General features: G+C 34.9%; 3 protein-coding genes and 1 long non-coding RNA gene across 4 annotated transcripts; 2 read left to right on the forward strand and 2 right to left on the reverse strand.

Annotated features, from left to right (window-relative positions):
* Positions 1-225: 225 nt before the first annotated feature.
* On the reverse strand, positions 226-5,839 carry LOC132556797 (non-homologous end-joining factor 1-like). Its single transcript, XM_060221242.1, has 8 exons — positions 5,826-5,839; positions 5,162-5,366; positions 3,942-4,157; positions 3,241-3,379; positions 2,450-2,511; positions 1,804-1,918; positions 1,021-1,232; positions 226-789 (listed from the first exon to the last, which is right to left on the reverse strand). The coding sequence occupies exons 2-8, from the start codon at positions 5,357-5,359 to the stop codon at positions 688-690; spliced, it is 1,044 nt and encodes a 347-aa protein (XP_060077225.1). The 5' UTR covers positions 5,360-5,366; positions 5,826-5,839; the 3' UTR covers positions 226-687.
* Positions 5,840-7,510: 1,671 nt separating this feature from the next.
* Positions 7,511-9,197, forward strand: LOC132556824 (putative gamma-glutamylcyclotransferase CG2811). Its single transcript, XM_060221267.1, has 2 exons — positions 7,511-7,690; positions 8,895-9,197. Exons 1-2 carry the CDS (start codon positions 7,511-7,513, stop codon positions 9,195-9,197), a joined length of 483 nt encoding a protein of 160 aa, XP_060077250.1.
* Positions 9,198-12,008: 2,811 nt separating this feature from the next.
* On the forward strand, positions 12,009-14,870 carry LOC132556814 (gamma-glutamylaminecyclotransferase C-like). Its single transcript, XM_060221259.1, has 2 exons — positions 12,009-12,206; positions 13,815-14,870. The coding sequence occupies exons 1-2, from the start codon at positions 12,027-12,029 to the stop codon at positions 14,112-14,114; spliced, it is 480 nt and encodes a 159-aa protein (XP_060077242.1). The 5' UTR covers positions 12,009-12,026; the 3' UTR covers positions 14,115-14,870.
* Positions 14,871-23,242: 8,372 nt separating this feature from the next.
* Positions 23,243-26,745, reverse strand: LOC132556790 (uncharacterized). The gene is made up of 2 exons (XR_009554481.1): positions 26,514-26,745; positions 23,243-23,979 (listed from the first exon to the last, which is right to left on the reverse strand). It is a non-coding gene; the product is annotated as an uncharacterized LOC132556790 (long non-coding RNA).
* Positions 26,746-26,840: the final 95 nt, after the last annotated feature.

A 26,840-nucleotide genomic window follows, 5' to 3' on the forward strand; every position in this document is an offset into this window, starting at 1 on the left:
AGAAGAGACAGACAGACAGACTGACAGCCAGACAGACAGGCTGATAGATTGATGGATGGACAGATGGATGGATGGATGGAAGTGTAGAAAATGTACAGTCATCCATCATCAGATGGTGGGTGAATAAAACATAACTCAATATACTTTATCATCAGTGTAATCAATTTATTGCATATCATGACAACTGAAATAAAGGACTACATATTAATGCAGTATTTCATACATTCAAAAATATCTTCTATACTGTATATTTTATCTAGAAAAAACTATTTCATTTTCTAAAGACAATATTAAAATTACATAAATACATACACATTAACAGTGACACAACTCAACGAATCCTTAATGTACACAAATATCAATGGTATAGTTATCTGTGGTATAAATAGGGGTTAATGTAACTGTTGTGGTTGTCATCAGTCTTTTCAAGTCGTTTTGCAAGTGAAATTGCAATATTAAATCACTTTTATGTTCCATTCAAATATTTTCATGATCCCATCACAAAGAATTGGTCATGAGGCATGTCACTGGTCAAATCTAAATGTTGATGAAAAACGATGGTGCATGCTGAAGTGAGGTAATTTTGGTAGAAATGTTTCCACAAATGTTATTTGTTCATGAGATGAGTCTCTAACACTATCTCATATAACACTACATCCATCAAAAATTAGGTTTAAATGAATGAGGTCAGAAAGCAATTTTCTTCTTCTTTTTTGACTTTTCATGTTTCTTCATTTCTTCCTGTTCCAGTCTTCTCTCTAGGGCTTGTCTGCGTAGATACTCAGAGTCCTAAACAAAATGATTAAATAATTCATCTCCATTGATTGGACAGTTATGACATAATATGTTCAATAATAATAGGCCAAGTGTATGACATACATTAAGACATAGCCATTACAATACAATATGCTGATACAACAATAAATACTCAAATTTATGTTTGTGCACATTTTATGTTCATCTTTCCCTACACTGAAGTATAATTTTCTCATTGTTGTGGCTTAAGGGAGATAACTCTACCTTTACTGGCGACCCCTCAGGTGTGTTGGAAGCAGAACTCTTTGGACTCTTTGCAGGACTTGTTTTTGGACGGACTTTGTCGGGAGACACACTCTTTGGACCAGTAATGGATGGTGGGAGCCGATTTGACCCCCATGATGGACCAGATGACCCCTTCCTCTCAGCTACATCACCCAAACTCTCATCATCAAACTCTTCATTGTTGTCGTCCTCTGATAACAAAGTAGTACACAAATGTCACATACAATATAGAAAGAATATTTAGTACACACAACGGTATGAGTATAGAAAATAATCTATTTATCAGTGAGGACACATGTGATTGGATGTGGTTTGATGAGCACCTTAAACTAACTCCATCAATATGTTTTTATATTGTAAAAAGAATATATTATTTACATGTATATCATGAATGTCACAATACATGAAAAAGAATTAAGATAAAAGTATCGGCTTCAGGATAAAAAGAACTACATATTACATTCAGGCATCTAAAGCAGTGACACAGAAATTAAAATAAAAAACTTTCTATGTTTAGCAAATGATTTCAGAAATACACATCCAAACACCATTATTCCAAATATTTCTGATTAAGATAGGTTTGGGAGGCATTAATCCAGTCTTATTAATCTAAATACAGTCATTAAGTCAATTTAATTAACCTAAAACAGCCATTAATTAAGCCAACCTAATTAATCTAAACCAGATTCTTTTTAATATATCTCAATTCCTTGTGAACCTGAAGCTCTGTAGAGAAATAGAGTATGGATACTGTCAACATACCTTTTGTGGGCGATCTGTTGATCCAAGCATATTTTGTCATGATTTGTCTGTATAGATCTTGGCCAGCTTCATCGAATGCTGTACTCCCAAGAGATTTTACAGAGTTTTCAAACATCTGAAGTAACCAACAATATTTGATCATATACAGATAACAAATGATTACAGAAAAATGATTTTAAGCTAGTGCTTGTCTTTTAAAACTTTAAAAAAAAATTTATATTTCATAAAATTAAACATACATGTAGTTAATTGCTACTAATAAATTTGTTTGAAAACACTATTTCTTTAAAGTAAGAGGCTCAGAGAGCCTCTACCACTCACTTGGCTATTAAAGCAAATATTTTTTTCACTCAAATCAGTATTGTAAGTCATTATATGTTCTGTAATCTGTGTTTAAGGTTCAAATCTACATAAGAAATTATTTACATTGCTTGTCTACACAATATAATCCATACCGATCATTTTCAATAATCTGGTTATCCAGACAGCGTATTGACATGTACATTTTCTGGTGATCATAAAAACAGATCAGATGGATGTACAGTTACCACATTCCACAAGTAAGTATTCATGTCATGTGAATTGATGTGAATTATTAGGAAAGGAGATTGACAGTAAAGAATGCTAATTCCATTCCAAGGCTTACCTTTGACATCAACATCTCATTTTCAAAAGCTGTCTCCACAAAACTCTTAGTTTCAATGTGTTCTAGAAAAAAACAATGTTGATTTGGAAGACATTACCAGTATTCAATTAGGTCATGGTTAAAACAATGACACAGATCTTTGGATTATTGAGGCATTGAACTGCTTTCAAGTCAATTGACATTCATGGGCATCTGAATGCCAATGGGATACAGGCAGGGTCAATGAAGCGTGTTAGTGCTGCATATGCCTTTATCCAGTATTCATATTCAGTATTCATACTGCCCACGAATATCAACTTATAGATCCAATGAAGCTCTGGATTAAACTTGGTCAAAATACTTCAGAAGATGACCACTAAAGCTTTTCCACTGTAACCTATTATTTTATTAAGGTGATTTATATGAATGAATTTTGCACCCCATTTCAGGTATTCCTGGCAAAGCATTAACACCATGGGTCTTCTTTAATTTGAATAGATTCTTTTGTTTTACAATTTTGGCTCCTGTGACTGTCAGGGTAGGTCTAGCTTGTTTATATGAAGAAATGTAAGAGCCCTCTATCCCAGGTTCATGTTCATCAGATATAAGGATTCAATTGCGATCACTCTTCAAAAAGCAAAATATTGACAGAGGGAATGACAATACGACCAATGCTTCAGTATGGTGTAAACTCTCTGGTACTTTGTGTCATGTGAGCTAAAATCATTATAAAGCTACAGAGGATTTCCTCTATATTTCACAACAGCTGCTGAAATCATGTCTGTTCTGTGAAGGCATAAAGAAATGCTTACTTCTTGAGGTCTTCACACCCTGAGATTTGTAATCATCTATTTCCTTGTCTTTATTTTGGACAACCTTGACAAGTTCCTTCTGCCGTCGTGTCAACTCACAGACCATACCCATCAATGGTATTATAAGGTTTTCTGATACCTGAATACATAGAGATTTCTATATATGAGATCAATGTATAAAATTTTAAGTAATATATAATTGTGGATATGTACAGTAACAATATTGCTGTGATTGATGAACTGTCAGATATACATCCAGTAAAAGTATATTGAAAATAGCCGAGGCCTACATATACAAAAATCCCTATACTGGGTGACTAGTAAGTCCATGTGTGTTTTTTCAGAGCTTCACACTTTTTAAACCTTACTTTTTTATGGTTTTATATATATATATAGATACCAAAACATACCAATATAAGTATACTGTGAGGAGGTTTTGATATATTTCTGTTTTATTCAGAATTACTTTAACATTTATCATTAATGATCACCAAACCAACTATGACTAACGACTGATCAGTGAAAAGCTGAAAAAATATATACAAAGTACATTTGTAAGTTTAAATACATTTATCACAATGTTCACATGTAAACTAATCCCTTTTCAGGTCTGCCCTACTTCATATAAATAAGTGTTCATGATCAGTAACAATGAAAAATACATCTGCGTAATGGAGCACTCATTTGATACTCAAGCTTACCATCTCACTGTCAGCCACATTGGCAATGAAGTTCCACACAAAAGGCATTCCTGCCAACTGAGAGGTGATCTTCAACATAATTTTTTCCTGGTTATCTTCACCACTTGAAGACTTAAAACCAACGGACAAGGTTGTCTCCCTTTCTGGAAATTCAATACTACTCCTAATCTGATCCAGAATCCTAGTTAATGATGCCTCTATGCTAGGATTCAATTTCTGGAAAATGATTTATCATATCAAAATTTATTGAGGAAAAGCATGTGGATTATTTAATACATATGTAAGTATTCAACCTGAAAACTTCAAAGCATTATGTTCTAATCTGTTAACTTAGTTTGAAGATAAGGGTGAAAGTACTTATCCTTTCTTCTACTATGTCTTTTCTACATAGACATGATACAAACCAATTAATTTCCCAATAATTTTATTCTAATTCAGGTCAGTTAAAAAAACATGTACCTTTGTAAGAAAACAAAGAACACTTTTTCATGTTAAAAATAATGACAGTTTCCTAGTCTTGACAAAATGTTTAGTTCAAAATTTTGGTACATTATATTTTCATCACATATGAATTCATTCTACTTTTCACTGCTAACAGAAACAAGTTTCAGTGAATCCAGAAGTTACTTGACAGCCAGAATTTATTATATATGTAGTGTACAAAAACAATGATACCACTACAGTAGAATTTAGAATGTGTATAGTAATAAATAAATCAAGAAGGACAAATATACAGTAGGTAAAACAATGTATACATACTACATAAGAAATATAATATTAATTAACTTATTTATCCATCACCACTCTTTCAAATTTTCAGTGGGGTTATATGTATATTGCTTGAACGTCTCTACTAGTCACAGACTTATTCTTGCCATGAACCAATTCCAGCCACAATTCAAATAGATCCAAACTCAAATATCACAAAAAAGAACTAGAGTGAATTTATACCACAGATGTATTGTAGATGTAATTTACATGCCTATATTCTAAGTCAAACATTTGATTTCATATAGTTAATCATAAACATTGTATAACAGATCAATTTCAAAGTAAGATAATGACTTCTTTTTAAATAAGTTACTTATGATTACATAATTAGCTCTTTTATGCATGTATCATGACTCTTTGAAATGCTGGTTTAATTACAATTTAATACATGTACATATCTTGTATCATATTTTTCGCAAGATTAGAGATGTTATCTAGTGTACTGGTACCTGTATCCTTTTCCTAAGGGCTATGTCCTCTAGTTCCTCATACCAGAAATGGACCAGATCTGTGATAAGGATCTCATAGGAGTTCTCAGTGAACCTAAACTTGATAAGATATTTAATTCCTTCAACCTCTATTGCTTGCCAAGGACACGAACCAAGATCAGGCTTCCATTTCCTCCGCCATTCTATTTCAGATGTCATGATTGCTCTGAAAAGTTTGTAAATCATATAATTTACTAATCTGATTATTTTGACGTTTTATCAGAATTTTCTAAATTCTATCGCATAGTGGTCTAGCGTCGCTTAACAGCATTAAATCATTTGGACCGATCATTTATATATCTGTCAACCTTTCTTTTTCCAAAATGCATGCAAAATAATCTAAAACACTTCTTAAGTTATTTGACAAAAATACTAAGCAGTGTCCTAATTTGAAACCCATTTCAGGAACAGTTATAATTTGACAGTGAGTTATCCTGTTATCTGTATGACTGTCTAAATCTAATGCATTAAACTGATTATTAGGTGTGTAACTCAACTGTGGGGTTATCCTAATATACAGATTCCTATCAGTGTCGAATAAGGCTGGTTATATCGAACTGAAGACCAATTTAAAAAGCATCGCTAAGAACAAACAGGGACAAAAGACACTTAAGAGCAAAAAGACCTGTTTGCGATCTTCCACCATTGATTGCCGGAAATGACAGGGAAGTAACTCTAAGTATAACTAATTCTACTTTCTCTTTCATCGGAACAGGCTGGTTCGATAGAGCGTTTTAAATACACCAGTTCTAGGTAAATTAATTCATATATCGTATCCAAATATTTGATCGTCATTAACTCAAAGTAAGCAATGAGACCAGACAAAATTTCATCAAACTTTTTGAAATTTTTAAAAACATTCATTATGCACTTATTTTTTTTTTTAATTTTAGAAAAAAAAATGCTGTAAACTCTCTATGCTGATTTTGCTCATGCTTTGTTTGTTGGCTAATCCCAAAAGTACCAGTGTTCCCTCAGGAAAAATCGCATAGACGCTTCACATATATCTTGTAGTGTTATTTTCTATGTCTTATTTAACGGTATTGTTTTATATGTTTGGTTTATGTACACGTTGACCGTGTTAACTTAGATAGGGTGCCAGTGTTACCCGTAATCTTATGATGTATTAATTACCTTGATCTGTGTTTGTCCATGAAGCACTGTTTGGATTTGTTGCCACGTAGTTCAACAGGTATAAATTAGGTTATTTACGGTCTCCTTATCTATATCACCCACGGCCATCATTAACTCATCCCTAATTGACTTCTAAATGTTATGCACGTAATTAGGTCAATTTGCCAGACTGCTCTGACAGGATCCGTTTGCCCGACCGAGTATAAAAAAATAGTATAAAAAGAGCGGGAGAGTTTAATTCGGAGAATTCGATTTTGAGATGCCTATGTGTTAGAGATGGAGTACCCTATATCGACGAGAGTGATGATGCTTGCTGTTTACGTAAACTTTTACGATTACACCGCATGCGCTAACTGTCAAAACAAACGTTTGTTTGCATACTTCATTTTATCTGTTATTCTGCAATCATCTTATTTACAGACTTACAGAAAATGTTTCAGGTTTGTTGAAAGCCCTTAATTGGCCGAAACTTCATTACCACAGAAACCTCTCTTCCCTTATAATGCCTTTCATTGTTATACACTGTCTATAAGCTTTTAAAAAAATACAAATTCTAGTTTCCTTCCAGAATCCATAAATAATATATGGACGCAATTTGTTTCCCTGTAACCATCCGACCCTGAAACAACCTGCTAACAAACTGCTACCAAACATCGCACTGATATAACACCATTCAAAACAGAGTTCACAAATACAGGTCATTTGTAAAGTTAATTAAATCGAGACGAAAATCAGGGTCACATATGACAGGAAGTCGCTTAATTCAGATGGTCGCTATTATAAGGAAGGCTTGACGGTAGTATTTAGATAACGAAAACCATATACTAAAACTCAATTTCTAATGCAAAATAACGCTACCCTGGAACCCAAATAACTCTTTTCTTCAAATTTCCAGAGGAAAAATATCATAGTATTTTAAAGATTGAACCGTTCATGTATCAAAAATCAATTTCTAAAGCACTTCTTCTAACTGAAAAGTGAAGGGAAGTAACTCTGGGATATGAAAAATAATCGGAACGGTGGTCAATTTCTTGACCACTTACTGATAAGGGACACCTAGCTAGTACTGTAGCTATAGCGCTAGCGTTTAATATCTTATATTAGTGAGTTTATTAGCTCGTCGAAAGGTCTGGTGTGCGTTGTGTACTTTATTTATTTTCTCACTTCTTTATAGTCATGAAAGTTTTTGTTTACGGGGCACTGCAAAGAGGTCAGCCGAACTCACATCTATTTGACAACACAAAGGACGGTCATTACAAGTACTTGGGTGTTGGAATAACTGTTAAAAAGTATCCTCTTGTGATAGCCTCGAGGTTCAATATACCGTTTATGTTGCACGTTGAGGATAGCGGCAATGTAAGTAAACTGCACCACAATCGGATTCGTCGCTCAGTAGGGTCAGTTTGGTTTCACAAAACATACTTTTAATACCCAGCCATATACAAATTTGTATTTCCCTTGTATATTGTTTTGATAGTTCTACATAAGTTTGCTAATTTTATTTATTTATTTTTTTATATTAAAAGTGTTATCGAAACAAGATTCAATGACATATATAATCGATAAGATAAACAGAATAATTTCTGTCCATGCTGACCTGAATTTTGGACTTTAATAGTGAATTATTATCATTGATAAATTATGAGAAATTGATTCTTGAATTTCATATTTAAGTAACCCTTAATCCGGATGTGTGCATATCAAAGTTCGGGATTGATCGGAAAATAATTACTGCTCCTAGTGACCATCTTGGATTTTGATGACAATTAAAGGTTAATTTTGATGTCGGCTTATCGCTATTTTTTGAGAAGTTCGGAATAGATTATTTTCAAATCCTACATGTATTAATGCATTTTCGAACCTTTACTGGCTATTTAACCCAAGCAGTCCCTAATACTAGCTTTCGCGAGATTTATTACATAAACAAACAGCATATCAGAGAAAAGTTATTCATTGTTAAATTTGTAGTGTACATATAAAAACTCTGGGTCTTCTCAAAATCGGATACAGGGCGCGGCAACGCTTCACCATCTCTAACAAAATGTTAATAGATCAAGAAAACCGCTGGTCAGTCCGTAAATTAGGACCAGCAATTATTTCTATAAAGCATCAGTTAAAAACAATTAAACCGAATTTTAACCCCATTACTATTACTATATAAGAATGGGGTCATTTCATGCGTATTGTACTGATCAAGTTGTCTTCTGTCTTTTCAAATGATGAAGTTTGTAAATCTTAGTGTGCTGTCTTCTTGCATCTTCTGCCATTATAATTCACGGGATATATTTAGTAAGACTTTTAGAAGTCCCTTAAATGGTCTGTAAAGATACGTACGATGTTTTAATGAATGATTAGAAACAAAAATGTTATGAATATCTATTGTGCATACGCTATTGTTTTTACTTTTTTACCAAATATCTACATGTTTACCCTTTGAAATCATTACAATATTAGCAAATTTACGGTTAGGTTAGTGAAAATATTGTTCACTGAGAACGCGTAGAGTCACCATGCTTTTTATTTGCATATTTAACCAACGTTAATTATCCATTTAATGTAGAGAATAAAAGGCGAGGTATATGACGTAAACGAGCCAGTGTTGGACGCCCTGGATGAACTAGAAGGTCATCCAAACTTCTACCGCCGCGAGGTGATCCCAGTGACTTGTGAGGATGGTTCTACTCTGGAATGTGGCTGCTACTTTCTGTTAAACTTCCGGAAGGATCTGTTGGAACTGCCCTTCCACGACTCTTACCATTACAAAGGGTCACATAACTTGACATTTTCTATGCCTAGTGCAAAGGAAGGCGAGAACGAACTCGAAGAGAGGCGCAGTTTTCTCTCCTCTGTTATAAATATTTAAATCTTCAAAACATACACATATCAACTGCATGCACTGATATATTATATCATAGTGTATTATTTTGTACATTGAACACTGCATACTGTGTGTGCTATATTGAATATTGTACAAAGTAACTTACATCATATAGGTATATTGAACCTTGTATATTTTACTCCGAATGCAGTGTATTATATACATAATTCTCACAATGTATTTTTTAAACTGTAAATGATGTTCTATATTTTGTATTTACTTCATATAACATATAAACTATATACAGTACATGTTGTGTTATGATTCTTATCACGCACGTCCTGTACAATACATTATACATAGTACTGTGTAAAACTTAACACTTTATGATATATCTTAATTGTTATTTTTGTTATACTGTTTCTAATTCTAAATTTGCATTAATTGACTTGTATGTTTGTTGTACAACACATTTTACATGGTTACATTTGCGCTGTAGATCATCCTTGATAATCCAGGGGTTACGATCACTTTCATTCTCTCCGCCCCTGGAACATGTCATAGCACAACTGAGGCTCAAGTGAAGTAATTTGATTAGTATAGAGTGGGTTTCTGGAGAAAAAACTGACCAATCACAAATTAATATGGTTCAAACTTCAAAGCCAGTACAACATACCGTTATACGACTTAAAGATTCGCCTCATGTACGGCAAATGCACAATGTATTGCATGCACATGGACCTTTCAGTTTACGCTATAATTTTTCATGGGAGCAGTAAACGATAGTGATCCCCTGGAGTATCGAGGGCGGGTGTAGAGTTTGCATGCAGTGAAGTGGAGAGTCAAATGATATCCAACTTTGGCCATTATTACACATAATTCGAGCGATTCTGTAATACAGAGATCATAGTTTATACTAACGGCTCTAGACCATTTGAGAAATCAGACTGACGAATGTCATTAATGCATTTCTATACATATTTAATGAGGGCGTTGATAGACAAATGCATTTAAATGCACAGCCATGACCCATGGACGTGCGCGGAATAACTTCATCAAACTGACTTAATCAATTTTGTTCAAGTCAGCGCATGGCACAACAGCAGTCAGAGTGTGACCCAAGCCTCGTGTATCTGCGAATGCTATTTGATTACTCCTTTAAATTGCACGTTAAGTCCACGTTGAGTTTAAGTTGTAAATGAATCAATGTTAATGATATCTCGTTCAGTATTGAAGATGTACTGTAGTCTTTTCCCAAACAGATACATTGAAAGTGTACTTACTTGTCAGTCTTGATGACAAAGTATTATACGATCTATGTCATAAATATTAGGATCTGTAATGCTTACAATATAGTAGGTAAGTCAGTAGCTGTTGGGTTCCCACCAAGATAAATATGTAACAAAGGACAGTATTATTCAATGCCTCATCTAGGATTCAAATCCGAGACCTCTGGTTTACTGGTCCACCGATCGAGCTAAAGAGAAGTTCTACTTAAACAAAGAAATGTCATAAGCTCTTGACTATGTTCACAGGTAGATGATATTCCACAAATCGTACTAGAAACTGCCTCCTGAACCTCTATAAACTGATATCATTAATAAAACACCTTTCAGTATATTTAGCATTAGAAAATTAATTTTCGCTGATCCCATGCTAATATGACGAAACCGTCAGGCGTTCACTTTATGATGGTCAAATACTGTTTTTACTGTAATTATTTTAAATTTTTAAGTCTATTCTGTCACTGAAATCAATTTAATAATGTCTCTGATAACCCCCCCCCCCCCCCCCCCCCCCCCCCCAAAAAAAAAAAAAAAAAAAATGGTCTTATTTTTTAAAGTTGTGCTGTTCCTATGAGTGGTGAAGTACAAATATGCACCATTCTCATGTATTTACACTAAACTGTTTGTTATTTCATAAGAGTTATTTCCCTTGTCCTCCCGTGTAGATCCACTTCTGTGTTGAGTGAATACTATGTTGAATGCATATTAACGACAAAAAATGTCAACCATATTACGTGTTTTTTCAAGCAATCTATGTAAACCTATATTAGTCAATATGGTGATAATATCAAAAAAGTTTCCCAGAAAATGAACTGTCAAGGCGGTGTTACCATAGATTACACCCTCTAAAAAATGACCCTAGCAGTCACTAACAGCAATAATTTGTGCGTTCAAATATTCTTCATATTTGTTTTGGTTTAATTGCATACATGTTTTGAATTACCTTGCACAACTGACTTCCCGCTAGCAGGATATTTCCACTGACTTCCATGCCAATTTTACATATGTAATAATTTTTTTTTGTAGGATCCATCGAACAATATATATCTAGTGTCTTTTGTTTCATGTATATGGTCGCCTATAGTGTGTCTTGTTCTTTTAAGAATCGTGACAAACTCAGCTTTGTACATTATATACATGTTTATATACGCGGGTAATCTTATATACATAGATCATAGCATCCGATATAACTACAATGTATTACAATTCCATTACGCAGGGCCTAACCAATTTACAGAGCCATCTTAGGTAGCACTTATATGTTATTAAACATAAAAATGCTTTCTTCCAAATACGTCTAAAAGTGTCTATACGTCTACGAAGCATGCTTTTCCTACCGTAATTAAGTTAAAGGATATCGCATATCATTCTAATTAGTATGTGTGGCATTTCATACAAGCGTGGCTTTTATTTCAATTAAATTACAATGGACTTTCAGCACACGGGTAGCTCGATTTAACCTCTGAGAGATAGTGGGCCGTTTATACCAGGGACAGTTTTATGGTAGGACCGTATAGGTACTATCAAGTTGATTTTCTATATACAAATCACAGCAATACGTGTCCTGTCGTTTTGTTTGTTTGTTACGATGAAAGTGTTTGTGTACGGAACACTACAAAGAGGCCAGCCGAACTCAAAGCTGTTTGACAACACAAAGGACGGCCATTACAAGTACTTGGGTGTTGGTGTAACCGTTAAAAAGTATCCGCTGGTGATAGCCTCAATGTTCAATATACCGTTCATGTTGCCCGTTGAAGGAAGCGGCAATGTAAGTATGCTTTATACCAATCGAATTCGACGCTCAGCAGGAGAAGATTTTATTTTTTTATTACTGTTTTGTTATATCCAATCATATATCATTCCTTTTTACTTCTCTCACATAGTCGTTTAACAACTCTCCGTGAGTTTGCCCAATTTTTTTAAACCGACATTATTGAAGAAATATATCCCCCCTTTTTTTATTTTATTTATTATTATTTTTTTTTTCAAACCAAGTGATCGACGTAGCTGGTATTCACGTGGTATGGGTATGTGTGCTATCCGGCTTGACCGAAAAATACATAGTTCGAAACACTCCAAGGGCAGGGTGTTTTTCATTGCTCTTTCTTATTACAGATATAGCACCGTTGACGTAAGGTTAGTAACTATATAAGATTGAGATCCCTTTTTTGGAGATATTGAACCAGGGTTGTTGTCTTTGGGTCCAAGGACTTTGTGGAGGAGGGATTGATAGTAGATGAGAGTACAGGTCACCTCGCTAGGATCGGTTACTGGGGATTATCATGTAGTCAAGCCACGGACTTACATGAAAAAGAATGTCCGGCTGACGACTGAGGATCACTAGCTCGAATCTCAACAAGGACAGTAGGGTGTTTTTTTCTTTCATATTACAAATAAACTGGCAGCGACGTCGCGATCTTTATGTGGAGTATATAATTCAGTGTCCTTGGTTGCGATTTTCAGTCATCGCCATTTCTATGAGAGATGTCATTTGTCGTTGTTTAAATAACACTTATTTCTAATTAGTTTATCTCGTGACATTGCCATGCAACGTTCATTTTTCTTTTATTTAACTGAAGTTTGAACCCATCTAATCTCCCTTATCTCCTTTTACACTGCATGTGTGTACCGTCAGTCACTGAGTAACCTACATACATAAAAGTTTATCAAACGCTTGACCCATGGGTGAACCTTCGAGTGCGATTCTTTTTTTTTTTTTTTTTTATCTTGTTTGGGATTTGGACACTTCTTAACTGGAAGTGTGTTTATATAACCAATGCGGTATAACCTACATTTTCATTTGATCTCTTCATAGATTTGTGTCGGGGAAATATACCAGCTTTGCATGGACATATTAGAAATCGTTGTCAGCTGATATTTCGTCAGTTCTCAGATTTGAAATAACTGATCACAGACAGACCTAAATCTTTGTTTTAAAGTTTTGCATCAGGTGTTGGCCATTATCAAGTATCAGTATAATTGTCAATTTCTTCCATATGGTACTTCTACATAAATTTTAAAAGTTGCTGAATTGTTGACACAAAACATTTTTAATTCGTTGCGTGATCATAATACACATTGCCTCACGTATTCACTAATATTCAAGCTCGTATTTCTTGTTCACTCGAAGTAATCGTAATCGTAACATTTTCGAAATTTCCAGCATTCTTCAGAAATAAGTTTCCAATAAGTTGTAATCGACGTAACAATAAGCTATATGCTGTGATGATCGTTGTAATCAAGCTTCTGTGTATTAGCCACCAGTCTCCATGAAAATAAGATTTGACAATTAGCAGGAAGCGTTGTCGTTCTGTTAACGTACTTTGTACAATTTTGAAAGTATTAAATTTTAGGTTCATGTTTCTCTTCGCTGCAGAATATCAGAGGAGAAGTGTACGAAGTGGACGAGCGGATGCTGGAAGCTTTGGACGGACTTGAGCGTCATCCAGTCTTTTACCGTCGCGAGATGATTCCTGTCACGTGTGAGGATGGCTGTGTTGTAGAGTGCGGCTGTTATCTCTTGTTTGACTTCCGGAAGGAACTGTTGGAACTTCAGTTCTATGACTCTTATGACTCCAACGGATCTCATAATCTACCATACGTTCTGAGGAGCGAGAGGAAAACAAACGATAAGGATGGTATTTCGACTGTGATGTCATTGGTGAAGAATATATAAAATAATTGAATTCCAAATTGTTTCACTGCCTAGTATATGACAGAATTGTGTCTACAAACAGTTGAATAGCGTTAGCGAGGCAGGTCATAATTACCGACCATTTTTTGATAAGACTATATTTTGTATACAGAATTCATGGCAAATACACACTTCACCTTCTAGAAAAGGATTCGAACCCTGGACCTCAAGCTTACTAGTATTTTGCTTATCTAATCGAGGTTTTTAGAGAAGATCTCTCTAAGCTAGCCGAGCAGTGTATTGCGGCGAGTATTTACCAAGGGTACTCATTCCCCCTCCTGTAAAGAACCTGTTTTTGAGTTTACATGTCTTACATCGATAAGTATGATGTATGGCTAGGTATTATTTTCAAATAAGTATTTATTTCAATACCATCACAAGGATTCCTGACCATGTTCGTTAATCTTACGCTAAACTACAGTATTCTACACGTAAAAATCAAAGTATCGAAAGATATTGTGGGAAACGGAGATTTCTGGTGATTGTACACACAAGTGAATAGCACCTTTTCATGATTTAGAGTTGGATACAGTCGAGTCAAACAACGAAATAAACTGAACTCTACAGCTGTTTCATCCTCCTAGGTTTGTAAGTGGTATTCAGAGCCTCAATTTTGAAGCCTAGGAGGCGACCGAGGAAAAATATAGTGATCGAAAGAATGTCAAAACTTTGGGCCGGTTTCCAAAACGGCCCCTTCTCTGATTCAAATTTCCTGTTGGTGGTACATTGCCCATGCCGTTGTGGTCACAAATCTATAAAGTATTAAGATTTAGGTCTCTTGGTTTGTTTTTTATGGCTCTTCAAAGTTGTACCTTTCAGAAGCTGTCTAAGTGTTGATAAAATGTGCATGTTATGTAAAATATTAATGAAAATCTAATCAAATGATAGTCACCGTAAAGAATACATTCATGGCATATTATTGTGACAAAAAATCATGTTTCCATCGCGCCATTTGGCTGTTTTATGGAAGAAACAATCTCAAAAATGCCATTTTCGATGATAACATTTTAGACACAAAACTGTGTTTTTTAGAGAATACACCCTTTTATGGGCGTTGGATGCAAACCAATTTTTATCCTATTAAATAGTACGTAATATGCTATTGATGAGAGGAAAAATCATCAAAATGTAAGTGGTGGAACATTTTCAAATGTTGGGTTGAATTAGCTTATGGTTGAATTGCCGATTTTCGACTTTCTTTAGATAATTAACAAAAAAATGAGAGTATTTGCTCGGTATGTTGAGAATATGTACACAGATATGAAAAAAAGTGAGAGAAACACTTTTTCATAAAAAAAATCCAAGATGGCTACTTCGCAAGTCCCCGTGATTGAAGATATTGGCTGACAAATAGACAGAACAACAAACAAAACGTGTTCCTTATGATTTTGGTTGGTTTTCACATTTACGAGAGTGTTCATAGCTACGGGCGATTGTATAATACCTATATTTATAAGTTTGGTTAGTCACATGATAACGGGGATCTTTCATATCGAGCCCCAAACATACTTTCGACATATACACTCCGTTGCCGCATGGAAAACTATTTCAAGTTTTGTCGGAATTTCTTTACCTGTGGTTGTAATGGTCCAGGGTTTTCCAGCGTCCTGTAATACCCAAGGTAGTACAAGATACTGGAGATGTGCGCACACATTCCCATCGTCCTCTCTCCAACTGGGCACTGGCAGTAGTAGTCCTTTATTGGGGCCTCAACATCGGGTGAAACGGTGAACCGTATCCAAACGATATATCGTTTGGCTTTTGTGTCGAGAATGTATTTGACATCGGAGAAGGTCTGGAGAGTGCTGGTAAAGCCACACCTCATGGTCGCCGTCATCACTTAAATGTTCGGCGATGTAACCAGGAGCCAGAGATATCTGATAGTTCCACACGTAATGGTTCTCAAGTAATCAAGATCGAGACGAGGAAACAGTACTTTATTTTATTTTTTTTACACATCATAAAACTGTCATGAGAATATCCGCTCTGATATTCAATATAAAAGTTTGTATATAATAAGCTATATAATAGGGGTTCAGACAAGGTTGTTACTCATTTCCCCTTTTCTTTCAATTTACAACCACATTCAGGCGGCGATATGATATTCCACATGGAATTAGGTGATTTTTGGTACACATATGAAACAAGTAAAGCTCTATCCGATATTCTGATGGAAATTTGCATCCAAAACTACATAACGGGAGAAAATTGCAAATTTATGGCATTTTTTTCATAATTGTGTCTCTGCAAGTGCATTTTCATCCGAGAATATTTTTTTTATGTTTTATGAATAAACACGATGTTTTGGAAATATTTACCAAAAGAAATTTATACTATATTGCGAATTACAATTTCGAGATAACCTTCTTTTATTTACGAACTTATGTCTTTGATGCTGAAATTGACAACTTTATAAAAATACATTTTCACTGAAATTATGAAATCTGGTTGTCGGAAAGGTGTAAAATTATTTTTCGGAAAAGAAAAAAACAGTAGTTGAGCTAGATAAGAAATTATACGGGGGCAGGCTCCTATGGAGAATTAACATTACTGGAAACAGGCCCTTTAGACTGGGAGGTACAGCAGCCCCATAGTTAGATAAACATTCTGATCACATCCATCTGTAATAGTATCATGGTACTGGGTTCATAGTTACATATCGTTCTTTACTGTATCACGGCACTCGGATATACAATCAAACTTATGAAAAAATTAGAAATCTTCAGGAAAATAACATTTTGTCATATTTCAATATTTGTTCTCAATAACGATGAAAACAGTCAATTTCAGGATCAAATCAAATCGAAATTTTAGCATTATAATGTAAATGTTCGGAAAAGAAGTACTTCTTACGTGGCCAATCTCTCCAAAGGAACCAATCCAGACAGAGGACAACAAAACTGAATGAAGATTTAATAACTTGTGGTACTGTTTTGCCTTCTCGCTTTCTACGATTAGCTACTGGTGTTAAATGGTTTGTATCTTCCATGAATCTGTGATAAGCACGAAACAAAACGGAACATGTTCTGATTACACTGTTTTAATAACAGCTTGCCCCAGTTGTGAACTGACACAAATATTGTGATGATGATATATAAATCCGCGAGATCATCCTGTCTAGAAGATAATTTCATAAAATTTAATGTACTCGTAAATATTAATATCCACACGTGTGTATGCTAAGTATGCTAATACTTTTATATATTATTTTTGAATCACCAATCAGTGCACAGATATGCTGTAGCCTTCGGTCATTCGTATTTTAAAAAAAAAACAGAAAGTTCTAAAAAATCTCTCGGGTTTATATGCTTTTACTGCTAAAGTGTTGTTGGGAATCCTAATCTATGCTTATTTAATCCTGGATATCCATAAATTTCTCTTTTTTTTTTTTTTTTTTTTTGTTACAATTGTTGACTCACCGAAATTTAACCAATGCATATTGCTTTTGACGATTTCATGGGGTGATGAATTGAGTCGCTCCTGAGTCAATATGAATTTTAAATTTGTTTCAAGAGCAACTCAATTTATCACCGCATTAAAACCGACAAAAGCAATATACAATGCTTATATTTCAGTAAAGACGGTTTGTTTTCAACATTTTAAATAAATTCAGGTCTGCAATTTTATTATTTTTAATGGATTGTGTTAAAAAATGTAGTCCGACATTCTAAATCATAGGATGATCAAACTATATTACTCGGGCAAAATACGATTATGCGACACATTAAAAATACAAAACAACATAATTAAATTTCGGTAATTGACTTTGTCAACATTTTTCAGAAATCATGAAAATTCTCCGACAGCTGAACAGAAGAATAGTGTTTATACTGAGCATTGCGATTGCCTCCAGCTTCGCTTAAGAACTAGGCGACAGCAATATCTAAATAGTCATGTAGTGTGTTTTGTGACTATTCTCAGTAGCGTAGCCTTAGTATCCATAGCATCCAGAAATGAAGTCAAGAAGCAGTTGTGTATTAAAAATCACTCAGTGAACACGCTTGGTCTTGTTGGAGATTTCCATTTTCAGGCAGTGGCAGGTTTAAAAAATGTGGTAATATTTGCAAGGTCTCCGCAAATATCAAAACATGGAAAACAAATATGTTCTGCTAAAAATCACCATAATGTCATATTTGTACATATTGATACCACTTCTACTGATAGAAACACTTAACTTCCAAATGGAATATCATATATCAAATGTTAAATCAGTATATTTAAATTTCGATTTGAAATCACGTTTTTGCCTCTTAATTTGAAGTGGACTTCGACCAATAGTCTTCAAGCTTTATCATCAGAAGTAATGTTAATATGTTGATGTTGGCATAGATTATGAAATATTTGTTGACATTTCAGCAAAAAGTCTTCTCGACTTCATTTTACCCGATAATTGTTTTCTTCAAGTTAGTCTATGAATGACATTGGACATCCAAGGTGGTTGCTATCATTTTTTTCTCTGAAAAGAACTATCACGATCAGTCCATGTGAACATAGGGGTTCTGAGTCACTAACTAATCAAATCCAATTTCACCCAAGGATGCTTCTGACTAACATCAGTCAAAATACACAAACATGTATGTGTAAACAGAAGAATTTACTATATTTCCCAAATTAGGCCATGTCCCCATTCTGCGATTCTTCATTCTCGTTCATCCTCATTCAGACCAAAATTGAAAAGAACCAGGTATTCCAACACAAGAAAGATTTTAAAATTTTGACAATTGCATGTCTTTCCTACATAAGAAGAAGGATTTTACCAAATTTCTCCTTTTCGACAACCCACCCCTTTGTACATTTTTAAATCTCCTCCACTCCGGGATGATAGTAGCCCAGTATGAGTGATAATGTGTTTACCAATCCATACCGTGGTTCATTAAAAATCAATATTGTCAAATTTCCCACTTTTTGTACCGCCCTTGAGTCCCCTGAAGGGTAACTCCTACCATCTGTACAGACTGGAATCCCTACCTCCTGATGATGAGTGATCACGTGATCCACGATGATGGTATCTTGATGAATCGCCTGCGTAATTGGCTTATTAACCGCTAAATTTGATGACACGGTCACCTAAATCTCCCTACATTTCAGATCGCGAGGAAACGCGAAACATTTGAAGTGAACTGGGTTAATTTGTAGGTATGCTTCCTGTCAAAATTTTAAAAGGTTATTTAAGAAATTGTTAATGTACGGACGACAGACGCCAAGGTATGGAATAAGTTCAATTCGGACCAAGTGACCTAAAACTCCTCGGTGGCCAATGTCTAAAACAACCCGTTCTCTCTTAACTTTTATTGATATCCCCACTTTCGATTACATAAGTAGTCCGGAGGGTTCTGAATTTATACACGATTTTATTTGTGTCTTTTTCGCAGGCGAAAGTCAGAATACCTCCCTACATCAAAACACCCGATTCTGAATAGTGGAGGTCATAGTAGATATGCTTGAAAGTAAAGTTGTTTTGGAAAAATTGTGTGGAAATACTTGGTTGATAACATTCATTAGCTTTGACACAAATGCAAGTAAGAAGAACAGTGTTTTTTCCTTCCATCAATGTATGATTTATAAAAACATTGCCTGAATGCCGACCTTTGCTGGAATCGTTGGAATTTGACGTTCAGGTCCATCGACAATATGCATACAATGTCAATGGTCATCAGTGTTAACAAATTACCGCGAAATAACCAGACTTGATACGTATAATCTTAGGATACTTTCTGGCAAGATGAATCTCAGTGGTCTCAAAGGTTTAAGATTGGTGTTGCCAATTTCAGGAAAGGATGATTGTGCACTCATGTAACAAAATGGCCGCCATGACTGTCATGTCGAAGTTTTGACGAAATTTTAAAATTTAAGATTTAAAAACACACATCTCACACCTCGTTCAATGTCTCACACATCATCCTCTATAGTTCATACATCTCATCCCCCACACACCTCAACCAATATGTCTTGTATCAATCACCTCGTACATATCATCCTAAATATCTTGTACCTTATTCCATAGTTCTCATATATCACCTCCTGCTTCATACAACTCACCTACACGTCTCGCACCTTAATCCACACGACCATCCGCGACTCTTACCGCTCATCTAAAACATCTCATATCTCATCTTATCTTTCTCATAAGTAACCTCTTACTTTATATATATCAACCAACAAATCTCATACCTTGCCATATCTCTCATACTTCACCTCCTACTTCACACGATTCATCCCATCCATCCCATACCTCAACCCTGTATCTTCACCCCACGACTCTCACACCTCATTCAATACATCTCACACCTCACCCTATCTTTCTCATACATCAACCTTTTTTATAAATCTCACCACACACACTTAACCAAAGAATCTTGCACCTTCTCCCGTACCTCTTGTACGTCACCCCCTATTTCATACATTCCACCTCATATCTGTGAAACATCACCTTCCAACTCATGCATCTCATCCCACACATCTTACATTCATCACCAATGTTATACATCTCTACCTAAATATCTCTCACTTCATCCAATACATCTCACACTTCATCCAATACTTCTCACACCTCATCCAATACATCTCACACCTCACCCTATTTCTCTTACACATCACCCTTGACTAATGTATCTCATCAAACCAGCTCGCCCAATTCCATTATAACACCATTCCATAGTCCTACACCTTACCAGATATCCCTCCCATATCTCACATATCTTTACACCCTACCTCAACACAGCTTTCCAGACCATACCTCTCAAACCTTACACAGTATCATCCGATACGTCTCATCTCATAACTCTCACACCTGATCTTGTACCATACTTCTCATAGCCGTTCTTAGGGTTCATGACTTACCTCCTTGGGATTTTATTTTCGTTTTGGTCCTGGTTTCTAGAATTTCTCCCTAAATAAAAACATAGGATTTGAGCGACCCATGCATGGTCAGTATTTAGGATTGATATAAGTATGTTACAGCGGCTAAATGACTATTACTAAACGAAATGACAGAAATAACAAACATTTCTCAGCCAACTTACATAAAGATCAGAGTCATTGACTGCCGTTTTACTAAATACAAAATCTCATTTCTTCTGACAACATTAATTACAAGATTTTGTCGCAGCGGCCAAACTGAGTTACGGTCCAGATCGTCTTAACTTTGACTCATTACTCCATTAAAAGCTTAAATAATTAACAATCTATTGATGGCGCTGACCCACTGCTGCTCTGATAAACTTGCGAAAAACATTTTCATTAGAACTGCTCCCAATATAAAACTATCTAAAATTTTGATAACCCTTTTCGGCCACGTATTTGTTCTTTAAAAGTTGGATCTTTTCCTTCATTTTCCCGTCACTTCTCTATTAGCTCTTAATGATAAGAAATTTAAACATTCCTTTGCAGAAATAAAGGTAGTAATCTTTAACTGTCAAATTCTAGATGTTGGTCTGGAAGCCATTTTGTTTTTCTTTTTAATCTTAAAATCGGAAGGACACAACTATGGATCAACGGAAACCTACAGCAGAAAAATTGAGAAAGATCCATCCAGTACTTCTCAAGGAACAGCGATAACAAACTTAACTCGGATCAGTACTAAAAAATGGTATAACTCGGGACAAAGGGGAACTTATATAGGCATCTAATACTTCTCAAAAAAAAAAGCTATAACAAATTGTCAAAGTCGAAATTCAAGATTGACGCATGTCGGCCGTTTTATTTTCTGATCAGTCCCAAAATCATACAGAAACAACTAGTGACCAAGGGGAACCTGCATATAAAATTTGAGAAAGATCTATGCAGCACTTTTCAAGAAATGGGTGACAACAAACTTTCAGTAAAATTACAAGATGGCCACCTTTCTTTCATTTTGTTTTTCTCATCAGTCTCAAAATTGGAAGGTCCCAACTAGGGATCAAGAGGAACCTACATTGGAAATTTGAGAGAGATCTATCCAAAGCTTCTCAAGGAATAACGATAATAAACTTACCTCAGCAAAATCCAAGATGGCTGCTTGTTGGCCATTTTGTGTTCCTGATCAGACCCAAAATCAAACAGGCACAACAAGGGACTAAGGGAACCTACATATGAAATTGAAAAAAAAAATCTATCCAATGCTTTTCAAGAAGTGGTGATAACAAAAGTTGGTTATGGACGGACGGACAGACGATGTTTCATGGATATAGGCAATTTGAATAGCCCACCATCATCAGATGGTCGTCAAGAAATATGATTTGGCATTTGCATCTTGATAGTGCTTCATATTTTTGCTTTAACTATTCAATAATCACCAGCCCCTAGATATTGGTGAGCAAGCATTGCTTGAAAACTGATAACAAGAGGCCTGGATACACTGTTTATACAGAACTAATTACCGTTCACCAACGAAAACTTCAGTATAAATTTGAGCAAAAGCCAATCATTTCTACAGGAAGAGTGAGATTTAAAAGAAATTGCTCGATTTCCATATTTCGCCCTGCTCCTCCCTCCCAAGAAGGCTGACACCTACCGTGTATACAAAATTGATGCCCTTTCATCCGATAACGCTTCAGACCAAATTTGAGCAAAATCCAATCATTCCTACAAGAGAAGTAGGATTATAAATAATTTGTTATATTTACCCTTTTGGGCTCTGCTCCTCCCATCCTAATGGGTAAAAACAAATCGTTTATAAAAATTTCCTTACCCTTCCCCCAACAATGCTTCAGACCAAATTTGAACAAAATCCAATCACTCCTACGAGAGGGAATAAGACTTTAAAGGATTTACTCTATTTTCCTTTATGGTCCTTCGGGACAATGCTTACACTGATACCTGGGTGATTGCAATAATTGCCCCTCTAAAATTCAAATATACAATATCTAAACATCATCATTACACATTTCCTTGACCATAATGTCCTTTGAGGATGCCAAAGATTACTTTTACCTCTATTACAGAGATCATAAGTAAAAATGAATTTATGACTTACATCAGTTAGTCAAAGATTATATATCTCTTACTTCCCACATGGTGCATGGTACAGAATCTTTGATGTTATAACAATGACAAATACAAAAGGAGAGTGAGAATCATGTGTATAGTAGTGGAAAATTGCCTTTCATTAAAAGATCTTAAAACACAATTGGTCTTTAATTGAAATATTTTAATGTCAGATGAAACAATATATACATGTATATTTATTACTCTAACATCATTTCACTCTTCATTACATTGTTACTTTTGAAAACAAATACCTGTAAATGTGATACAAAAATACTGCAAGATGTACCACAAAACCTATCACAAAATCTGATCTAAGATTGTTTTAACGTTACAGTCTTATTGCATGGTGTTTACAATAAATTTGAAGGTACTTTATACTGTAAATCAATCATCAATAATCTGACTGTTTCTACTTTATATAAGTTTAAACATTTAGTAAGCATTTAGTTAACAATCATCAGATATCGTCTTTTTATACTATGTAGGAACTGCAGCTCCTGAAGATAAAGTAGTTCAATAAGACTGATCCTTTCATAAAAACACAACACAAGTCAATCAATCTTCAAGCATGTTTTCAAATCTCCGAGAACCAGCATCTTCCTGTCACTGCAAAGACACCTGTTTGTGATTTACCTGGTCTGCTTCATTTCTTCACAGCTCACATGATTTTATACTATACAGTTCATTAGATTCTAATTTCTTCTATAATTAACTAGAATATTTCATTCACACTTCTTTTCATCTTTCACAAACAATTTCACAGATGTAACAACAGGAAGCAAAGATATTTCACACAAACTAATGCAACACTAGGATTTATGCATGTCATCAAATTCATCCAAGAACTTTTCTTGTTTGATACTGCGGATTGTTCCTCCATCTGAGCGTAATGTTAAGGATAATAAGAAATAATTAGAATGATGAATTTTTAACAAACATATGTGTTCATTTTTTGTTACTTTGTTTTCAAGTTGTATTAAGTAACTGAGGTAATGTTTTGTTTTCTTGTACTCTAACTACAGACTCTACATTTGTGTATGTGTGCGTCAGAGGGGGAAAAAACATTTATCTGACGGGCTTTATTGAAGAGATGTGAAGTAAATTCATCTAAGCATTGGTTACTTGTACTATTAAACTTCAGCAATACTGTTTATCATAATCAAGAGAGGTGTGGCTATCAACAAAATATAATGAACTCATAAATTTGTTTTCTCTATACACACTCAGTTGTAAAATACAAAAAGTCTCACATTCTTGGAGTTCAAAATCTAATCCTGATGTTACTTTCCAACTTTTAGCAATTATCTTTTGGATAATATTCATTAGGAATGTAATTTCCAGTGAAAAGATAATCTCATCACACAAACAGGAGGTTTAAGTGTGATATTTTGATGACTACATTGTCACCTTCATCAGACAAAAGACCACTGTGAACTGCAATAGCACTGATGAACGTAATGTACAAGATGGTAAGAAATCAACCAATTTTTTCAGCACTATTATAATCCTATATACTCTAAGGTAGAAAACTGTGTGACGAGATGGTAAAAAGGTTATAGAAAAAAGTACACAAGATGCTTCAATGTACTGTAGTCTATCAGGCTAAGCATTTTTTCATACTTGGTCATAGATGTGCAGCAGAAATTACCAGCAAACAACATAATAATTACCAAAGAGAATGTTTTGCACTTTAACAGTTTAGCAAGAACAGATCTACAAATGTATCATCATATTAGCAGCCAATAAGGGGAAGCCAAAGTCATCCTGGACACTAACATATAAAAGAACAAAGTCATAAATATGTTTGAAGACAACAAACCACATTAAAAACTCAAGAACAACCCTCACTAAAAGTTCAAAAAGCATCTGGTAGCTATCTTATCAAAACTAGTGCAAGAAAATAAGATCACTGAATCATAATATCAACATCTGTATCCAACTGAAGAGAATACTCCTAGAATGTACTACCCCACCCAAGATCCACAAAAAATAAATGCAACTCATCACCACCTATATGTTTTCAGATCACTAGCAGACATTATAGGGCCCACTAATATGGAAACCTGAACACCATGTCAACACTTGACAGACCTTGCAGAAAGTATGTAACGGTAATGTTCTTGGTGGAAATGATATGTTGATGACATATTAGAATTAGTCAAGAAAGGGTCACAAAAGAATTTGACTGTGCATATCAATACTATCGATAACATCAACACCAAATTCACATTTTAAGAAGAAATTGATGGTATGGTACCATTCCGTGATTCCCTTCTAGTAAAGAAAGATGGTAGTACTATTTAACCAATGGTCTTTAGGAAAAATGCACATAAACCAATAACTCACACCACATTACACCAAAGTTGGGCATTGTACAAACTTTCGCAACACATATGAAATAACTGTTGTAAAAAAACAAGACAAGACAAAAAAAGACAAAATCACCTCCATGAAAGCATATGATATCCAGATTTGGCAATCCACAAAGTTATCAACAGTTTTAGGGATTGAAAAGAACAAAATGAAAGGAAAGATAGTCATCTCTTAAAGGCAGATTTGGGGTCCAACTTCATGAACAATGGAAAAATGTGAAATCTCAAGAAGGCAAAAACTTGCCTAGATCAGAATGAAAGCATTCTTAGCCCAAGATCAATAAATTGGCAATTACAGACACTGACTGGAAAATTCCAAAGTAGTTGACAGGGAAAACACTTTTCAGTAAGCTGATCAAGGAGGCCATTTGAGATGCCAAAGCAGGCCATGATAATGTTCAGGTGCCATAAAATCACATACATCTATGACCAGTGTTTAACAACATTTACTACAGTACTTTGATATAGTGATGTGTACTTTTTTTTCAATAACCTCTTCACCATCTTGTCATCTTATTTTCTACCTGAATGTACATAGGGTTATAGTACACCCGTAAAAAATATTTGGTTCTTTACCATCTCATACACTAAGTACATTTTTATTTGTATGTCAGTGCTAGCACACTTCCCGCTGGTAATTTCTCTGATGACAAGCACTCCTTTGTCAATATATTGACATGAAATGTTCATAAGAAACATGATGTTAATTTTCATAGAGGAATCTACAATATGGTAAAAAATATTCAGTCCACTGACTTACTTTATGCCTCATCCATTTTCCGATCTGTATGGAAGAAATATGACCGGACCTCACTTGTTTTACCTCTGCCCAATATCCCAAATCTGCCTTTATGGCCACACTTGCCGGTGCTCCAGTACCCGTTTAATGTGTTTAATTTGTACAACTGGGTAATTTCCAATATTTTCGCGTTTTAAAGAGCGTTGAAGTTTAACTGAACTCACCAATACCTTGTCATCGTTGATATAGTAGGCAGGGTCAAGAGTATTTTTCATAAATATACCATGTCATTGAAAAGGATACATAACCCAAATGCCACAAGAATCAGAAGCACTCCAATATATCTGCCTCGTTTCTTTGTTGTTTGCGTCTGAACCGATCGCAATTTATTTGCTTTCCCGATTTTCTTCACAAAAAACTTTTGATTTTCATCGAGATATTGTGATGCATCTTTTGAAAGGTCCAATTGTTTCATATATGTAGGATCTGGTTTTAATCCGAGCTTCATCCGGCACCAGTCCACTATCGACGCCATGTTGGTTACGAAATGTGATAGAAACGAGAAGTCGATAAAAACAATTCTTCTTGTAACGGTGCTCAAAAGTTTGAGGTAACTAACACGTTTATAAG

Source organism: Ylistrum balloti, unplaced genomic scaffold (assembly GCF_031769215.1).
Source record: "Ylistrum balloti isolate Yb309-2 unplaced genomic scaffold, AGI_CSIRO_Ybal_v1 Utg370590, whole genome shotgun sequence".
Classification (NCBI taxonomy): Eukaryota; Metazoa; Mollusca; class Bivalvia; order Pectinida; family Pectinidae; genus Ylistrum; species Ylistrum balloti.

What these genes read in the sequence shown, in the direction of transcription:
- LOC132556797 (XM_060221242.1), bottom strand. Translation starts at nt 5,359, where the DNA reads ATGACATCTGAAATAGAATGGCGGAGGAAATGGAAGCCTGATCTTGGT. An exon ending in ATGTGGCTGACAGTGAGATG is followed by an intron (nt 3,380 to 3,941) that starts GTAAGCTTGAGT and finishes CTATGTATTCAG; the next exon opens with GTATCAGAAAACCTTATAAT. An exon ending in CTGAGGGGTCGCCAGTAAAG is followed by an intron (nt 790 to 1,020) that starts GTAGAGTTATCT and finishes CATTTTGTTTAG; the next exon opens with GACTCTGAGTATCTACGCAG.
- LOC132556814 (XM_060221259.1), top strand. Translation starts at nt 12,027, where the DNA reads ATGAAAGTGTTTGTGTACGGAACACTACAAAGAGGCCAGCCGAACTCA. An exon ending in CCGTTGAAGGAAGCGGCAAT is followed by an intron (nt 12,207 to 13,814) that starts GTAAGTATGCTT and finishes TCTTCGCTGCAG; the next exon opens with AATATCAGAGGAGAAGTGTA.
- LOC132556824 (XM_060221267.1), top strand. Translation starts at nt 7,511, where the DNA reads ATGAAAGTTTTTGTTTACGGGGCACTGCAAAGAGGTCAGCCGAACTCA. An exon ending in ACGTTGAGGATAGCGGCAAT is followed by an intron (nt 7,691 to 8,894) that starts GTAAGTAAACTG and finishes CATTTAATGTAG; the next exon opens with AGAATAAAAGGCGAGGTATA.